Source organism: Phaethon lepturus, unplaced genomic scaffold, assembly GCF_000687285.1.
Source record: "Phaethon lepturus isolate BGI_N335 unplaced genomic scaffold, ASM68728v1 scaffold39460, whole genome shotgun sequence".
In the NCBI taxonomy this organism is placed as follows: Eukaryota; Metazoa; Chordata; class Aves; order Phaethontiformes; family Phaethontidae; genus Phaethon; species Phaethon lepturus.
This window is the reverse complement of record NW_010513261.1, coordinates 4,428-11,478: the sequence shown is the minus strand read 5'-3', so window position 1 is coordinate 11,478 and position 7,051 is coordinate 4,428. Positions and strand designations below refer to the sequence as shown.

Here is a 7,051-nt window from a genome sequence, read left to right as displayed (position 1 = left end):
TTCCTGCTGCTTCATTGGAAAAAGAAAGCAGGACCTGGAGTGGGACTTCCATTTCCAGTGAGCAGCTGAGAAAAGTGAGAGGAAATATGATAAGCCCAAAGCCACGAAAAAGACAGTGGCAGAGCAGGGGTCTATACTCAGGAATAGTGGGGTCACTGGCATCACATTAATTGACACTGCTCTCCAAAAAATGAAAATAAGGCAAGAGTGGCTATAGAAATATTGGCAGATTGAAGGGGACAGGCCTCCAGCACATGCAAGCTTAAAAGCCTTTGGCTTTTGTGCCAAGGAAACATGCTTGTATTTAACTGAGATTGTAAAGCCTCCTGTGCTGGAGAAATGCTCTTTTCGACTATTTTCTCTGGAAGGATAAGCTGTCTTGTAGCTTCACTGCAGGAATCAAGGTCACAGTTCTAACTAGCATCAGGAGTGCTGCTCCTCTGACTGCCATTTCAAGAGGAGAATGACAAATAATGCAGTATCTGGGCTTTGTATCACCTTCTCCTGACTGTCCAGCGGCTAAATCACCTAGCAGGACTCTGCAGTCACATGGCTGCGTCTGCATCACCACGGGTGCCGCTGTGTGAGAGCCTGGGTTCCCGATGGATGCTAGATGGGCTCACCTCCTCGGGGACTGGCAGTCTCTGCAGAGGGTTGAGGTTCAGCACTGGTATGGAGCTGGCAGGTAGCTGGGACTCAGGCAGGTCTAGAGCCAGGTTCTGTTCCTGTTTCACCATGATGGAGCAGAGCTTGGGCCCCAGCGACCACACTCCATTCTCCAGCTCTGAAACATGCACAATGTGAGAGTCAAACTCCAGCAAGAACAGGACAAGAAAAAAAAAAGCCATGCAGACAGCTTCCCCCCATCTGGGGAGGCTGCCTTTCCAAGTTTAGCACTGTCATCACACAAGCATGTGGAGGCCCACAACACAGAGTACAAAAGGGAACAAACCCCCAGTGTGCGGGGAGCAGACAGGACAGAGCTAGAGGGATTGTGTCTCAGCTCTGCTCTGACTGTGCAGCCCAAGCGCTGGAGGACAGCTGCGGGGTTTCTTCCCCTAGTGATGTCTCGGTCTCATCCTCTGGAGCTTATTTATATTTAGAGCTCAGTGAGAGGAGGATGCTGGGCTGTTGCTCCTTAGGCAGCATGGCCAGCATCACAGGGCTGCCAGGTGTGTTACCAAGAATAGCACCATCTCCGTGCTAGAGAGCTGGCGAGAGGGCAAGCACGATGACAACGAAAGGCTGACAGTGCTGCTTTGGCCTCCCACTGATGTCATGCCAAGTACCAGAGCTTTGCTGCATGACAGGAGAGGAGGAAGGTCCATTTCTGTGGCAGGAAGTCCAACACAGCACCTGCTTGTGAGGCTGCTCCCCTCAGTCTCACCTCTGAGGCTCCCTCCTCCACCCTGCAGTGCTCAGGGGGACTGCTGCCTACAGCCGTGCCCTGCTGCCATTGCTGGCAGGGACAGAAACAGCAGCGAAGGAAAGGAAGTGTCTGAAGAGAACTGAATGGAGCTGTGTGGGCACACTCCCCTCACCCCCTGCCCGCTCTGTCTGGTGCACGTCTGTGATGTAAGCCTGGCTTGTCACTGGAAGTAGAGATCCCAGGAGCTGGGATTCAGGCTGTGGTGGATAAGCTGCAGCTCAGATGGGAAAAAAAACCTGCTAGCCAGGAGAGCTGCCTGGGCTCTGCTCTGAAGTTTTGGTCCTCTCATTGCTCTTCAAATACTTCAGCCTGCCAAAAAGCTAGTCCTAGCTGGCCTGGAGCCTGCATCCTCCTCCCTAATTCTCATCCCTTCCCCTTTTTATCTGACAACCAGAAATGCATTTGGCTTGACACAGGACAGACTATTGCTAAGTGTGTCACCAGACAGTGCCGCAGTTGGCTCAGTGTAAGGCCACAGTTGGGCTCGCTCCCTGACCCCTCTGCACTGCTCTCTTGCATACAGCACTCACAGACCCAGGGATATTGCCTAGCTGTCTGCTGCTCAAAGCAGCTCTGCAGTGCCAGTCTCAGTACAGAAGGTGTCCTGGCAAGAGAAGAGGGGGAGAAAGGTCCTTCTCAGCTCCAGAAAAGCCTGCACAAAGAAGAGTACAAGCAAGCAGCTGTTGATGTGGGAGCTGCCATCTGAACTAAACTTAAAGGTAGCCTGACATCACCTTTGCCCAACTCAGTCTCTTTTGCCCTCAGGAGAGGACAGGGTGGAATCCTGCCTCTTACTTTTGCTTGGACACAGTGGTGGTAAAGCTTGGGCAAGAATTATATCAGTTAATGCAGTGTTGCCCTTGCCAGTGGAACACATTGTCTTCCTGTCTTTGGTCTAGCACCTCTTATTTTGCTGCCTAGATAGGTAGCACCTCTCTTAGCAGAGGCTCGTTCCCTGTGTGACTGGACATCTTCAAGCACAGACACGAGTTCCTGTGGCTGCTCTGCGTGCATGTGTGCACTGCTCTCAGTGCTGCTGGATCGCTTCCTGGAGCTTCCCACAATGCAGCGGGGCCAACGTCGTCAGGCAGCGTCTCAGGCAGGGGTGCACCACACAGCCATGACAACAGAGAGGCTGCTGAGCAGACACAGACTGAATTGTGTTTTCTCTGTCCTGCTCAGGACACCAAACCCGCAGCTGGTAGTGAAGTCTGTTACCCCTGGTACACAGACAAGTCCTTTCTGATGGAAAGAGGCAAGGTGTTACACAGCCACAAGTGTTTGCAGCCAGAAAACTTAGACTGATGACTTCTGCCTGATCACAGCCTGTCACAGAGATGAGGAACCTTCAGAGGTCTTCCAGTCTATCCTGCTGCTCTAGGCAAGTTCAAATAAACTGGTGTCAGTCCTGACAGATGGCCGTCTGACTTGATCTTACCCCTCTGAAAAGTGATGAAGAGTCCACAGCTTTCCCCACTAAATTTCTACTATGGTTTCGTTATGCCCACTATGGGAAGGTTTTGCCTACTGGCTAATTTGAAGTTCCCTTACTGTGATTTTAAGCCTTATCTTCCTCATCCTCCCTTTCTGTTGCAAAGCTCTACATTTCTCTTTTTCTCAGAGGCGTGGGGCATCCTCTGTCCGGGAGGGCTGCTGCTGAAGCAAGTTACCAGACAAGGGAGAACAGACCACCAAGAGCTCTCCCTGTACAGACTTGACTCAGCAAGGGAGCAGCCCCCAGTGCTGTCAGTCCAGACAGTCCAAGGAGCAGACACCCAGATCAGTATGCGCTGTCCTCCCATTTCCTGTCTACATTCTGACCCTGCTCTCTTTCCCACCCTTGGAGATTTATCTGGGGAGTGATTGGGTTACAGAATCAGAAACACATAAGCCGTCAGAAGGTCAATGAGGGACTGAGGAGGAAGCACTTTGTGTGGACACATCTATGTTCTGCTGCCTGAGAGGATGTTTCAGAGGTATGGCCAGTCTGTAACCACTGTAGAGTTCACTGTATGTTGGTGGGTGAGGCGTGCCAGGAAGCTCATCCTATACTCTAGATACTCCGTACATAATGGGAAGAAGTAGGGCTGAGAGGTATCCATAGCTGCCCAGGGTTGAGGAGGTGAGGCAGAGCAAGTGAGGAAGCAGGACCTGAACAGGAGTGCGGTCAACAGCCTGAGGCTGGTCCAGCACCCACTGTTCTGCACAACCCTGGCTCCTCCTCTTCCTGGCATCAAATCACGCCCTGAAGAACAGGGCTGATACTGAGAACCGAAGCACCCAGCCTGTACGTGCAAACCATCTGGAAAGCAGACTCCGCTGATAAGCAGGGTCACAATGCACCCAGCAGCTTGCCCCAGCTGACCCGTGTTAGTGGGAACCATGTGGGAAGGGGCAGGATTTAGAAGTGTTTTGGAGATATGCAGAAAAGCTGGGAGAAAGCTGATAAATAGCAAGCTTCAGCCAGCTCCAAGCCTAGACAGAGCCTGGTCATTCCTGAGGAGCTCTGCAGAACAAGCAGAGCTTGCTTAACGTTAAATAAAGCCCATTCTTGGGTAATTAATTTGAAGTGAATGTCTAAAAGGACTGAGACTGGATGGAGCTGTGCCAAAAGGACTGCACAGTGTTGCAAATACTGGACCTGACTCAGGGCTACAATAGAATATGACTCACATCCAATTACGAGCCAAGATAGCCCTGCAAAGATGGGTTGAATTATCCCACTGCAGGACTGGGTCCATAGAAACCCCTATAACTTATGCCACGTTACTACTAGGCCTTACTCCCTGTATAGAGCTGATCTGCACTCTCAGAGAGCAACTGCCAGGTCCATCTCAAGCTCTCCTGGGTTATGCACTGTATACCTTGTGCTGGCCTCTGTCCAAGGAGCAGTGTCACACTCCATTCAGGAGAGTCATGGTCTTGCCTTGGAGACACTGCAGCTGAAGCAGGGGCATGTCCAGACATAGAGGAGAGGACCTGAAGTGGTGATAAGTGTCTCAGAGAGCAGTCCCTGAGGTAGCTTCATGCAGGCAGACTTCATTTCGCTGCTTTCTACAAACTCATGCTTTTTGCTTCTCTCATTCCCAAGCCTCATCTCTTCCTATTCATTTGCAGGGGCAAAATAAAGATGTGTTTATGTGCTCATCCTGGTTTGTTTTTGTTAGTCGCCCGGTTGCCTGTTTGGGCTGAGTGCCCTCCAAGACTGTACTGGGGTTAAAGCTAAGGAAAAAGAAATGTAAATGGAAAGCTTTTTTGATACTAAGGCAGAGCTTGCTTGGCCTACCATGACCTTCTCTCCCAGCAGCTCTCTGAGTGGCCCCAAAGGAACATGGCATTGATGGCTACGTCCTTTGCAGGAACCAAAGAGGCAGCAGAAGCCAGCTCCTCTCCTCCTGCCTTGGTGTTTGTACCAGAGAGCTGGGATCATTCCTGGCCATGAACGGGAAGCCTCTGTCCCAGGTCTCATTCTTGCTCAAAGGAATGGCTTTCTTCTGTGTATACTGAGCCTGTGCCACTGCTTTTTCAGGCAGCCTGGTGTCCATCAGCTGTTGGGACACCCACACAGTCCCACAAATTACAGGACTCTCTGCAAGGATGGTTCTAAAAATATCCAGCCATTATAAATTATCCTGAAATGAATTGTTTTAAAAATAGGTTTTGAAATGACTGTTCCTCTCTGTCTCCTGCTAAAAGATCTGCTGGTAAAGAAGCCACTTAGCTTTCCACATGTACCAGCACTGGTTGCAGCCAAACTCATGCTTCCTATATTCAGGCCAAAACCCTGCTGCCTGATGCCAAAACAGACCTGGATCTGGGGCATCCACACCCAGGTTTGCAGGGTCCTAAAAAGACATTGCCTATTGCTTGCCAGAAGCTGGCGGCGTACTGAACCACAACCAATTATCATCCTCGTAAATAACAGTTAGCCCAGCAAAGGAGCAATGTGACTGTCAGAGCACAAGCTGAAGGAAAAAATGTGGGCTGTATTTGACAACGGCAGATCAAATTCTTCCCTGGATTAGCCATGCGCAAGCCCAAGGAATAGCCAGTTTGTCCTTATATATGGAAGCCAGCCACAGCCTCTGCTAACAGATGTGCCTGAAGCTGTGCAGTGTGCGCGTCTCATGCTCACCGTTACCATTATCTTCAGTCTTGACAGGCACGAGGGGGCTCTGGGGAGCAGAGTCTCCACTGAGGGAGTAGCTGTGCTCTGCCTGGATGCCTGGAGTGGGTGGATCCAGGTCCATGTCCAGCAGTGGATTCTTCTCAGCCAGTACTGGGTCATCGAAGAAACTGCTGAAGAGATCGTTGGAGAAATCCTCCATGTTGTCAGAGAAATGATCCAGGTTCTCTGAGAAGTGCTGAGGAAAGACAAAAGGAGGGAGAGTGTTAGTGTCAACTCCAAGAGGGATCTGAGAGCCTTCCTCTGCACTGGGAGCCAAACCTCAGCAACAGCCCTTTTTGGATGGGAAAAAGCAGTTTCTATCCCTTGCCTGCATCGGTTTGATAAAAACACTTTGAATTAAGATAGAAAGGGATGTGGTGCTGTACATCTTCTCTGCCTGTTTATCTATGACAGAAACACTCATGAAACTCTTCTATATTCTCACATCTCCCCCTTCTCTGTGGGTACCTATCTTTGGCTTCCTAGCATCATCCCACTGTGACAATGAGCTGAATAGAGCACAAGGCAAGAAACCTCTGTGATGACAAAATGCAAATGTGGCAGAAAATCAGAGTCTTCAGCACCTGTCCTTGGTGACAGACACTTTCTCATGTTCTCTGCCAGCAGCAATAGGCACCCTGATGCCCCAGAGAACATCAACCCAGCTGCTGATTTCTATCAGAGGAAAAAAGATCAGTTGGATCAACATAACAGGAAGGCCCCCTGTTGTATTTAATTTCCTCTGGGATTTCACAGCCCCTCTGTGGACCATATGAGGCTGTCCTCCAGCCAGATAATGCCTGTGAAATTCGGCTCCCCGATGAAGTTTAAACACTACAGATGGGCTGTTAACAACAAACAATCATTCCACTAATCATTCCAGTAACAGTCAGTAAATCTGGCCAGTGCTGCTGCAGAGCTGAGCTCCTGATGCTACAGTGAACCTGTTTCCTTTGAGGCATATCCTCCTATTCAGAAGTCAAGTCACTAACTTTTCCATTTGCTACAACAAAGCATTGGTTGAGCAGGGAGAAAAATGATGGTTGCCAAACACCAGCTGAAAAATTATCCCATTTGTTGGCAGATTGAAGCTTCTGGCTCAGGGAGAGGAAAGAAAAGACAGATACATTCAAGTGACTATATTACACAGACGGAACTGTGTAACTTAAATGAACTGGAGAGAGCTCAGCAGAGTCAGACTGGGTCCCCCCTGCCTGGAAAAGCATCTGGGTGGGCAGAAAGGCATTGAACGCAGCACATTGAAATACCAAGAGCAACAGGGTATGGATGAGAGAGAGTGGGAGCGAGCACGCAGGTCCTAGAGTGGAGACATGAACGCCAATGAATCCCAGTGTGAGAGCTGAGCTCAGGAAAGAGCCCAGCTCCTAGAATAGCATGAGGTGCATGTAGTCCTTTCTTTCCCCAGAGGTAGGACTGAAGGAGGACTTGGCCAG

At 50.0% G+C, this 7,051-nt stretch overlaps 1 protein-coding gene across 1 annotated transcript in view; it reads right to left on the bottom strand.

Moving 5' to 3' along the window:
• Window positions 1-5,757, bottom strand: part of CREB3L1 (cAMP responsive element binding protein 3-like 1) — a 19,397-nt gene extending 13,640 nt beyond the window's left edge. The window contains exons 1-2 of the mRNA XM_010289636.1: window positions 5,565-5,757; window positions 624-784 (exon numbers count right to left, since the gene is read on the bottom strand). Coding sequence (XP_010287938.1) covers window positions 624-784; window positions 5,565-5,757 — 354 coding nt within the window. The remainder of the gene's footprint in view (window positions 1-623; window positions 785-5,564) is intronic.
• Between the last annotated feature and the right edge of the window lie 1,294 nt (window positions 5,758-7,051).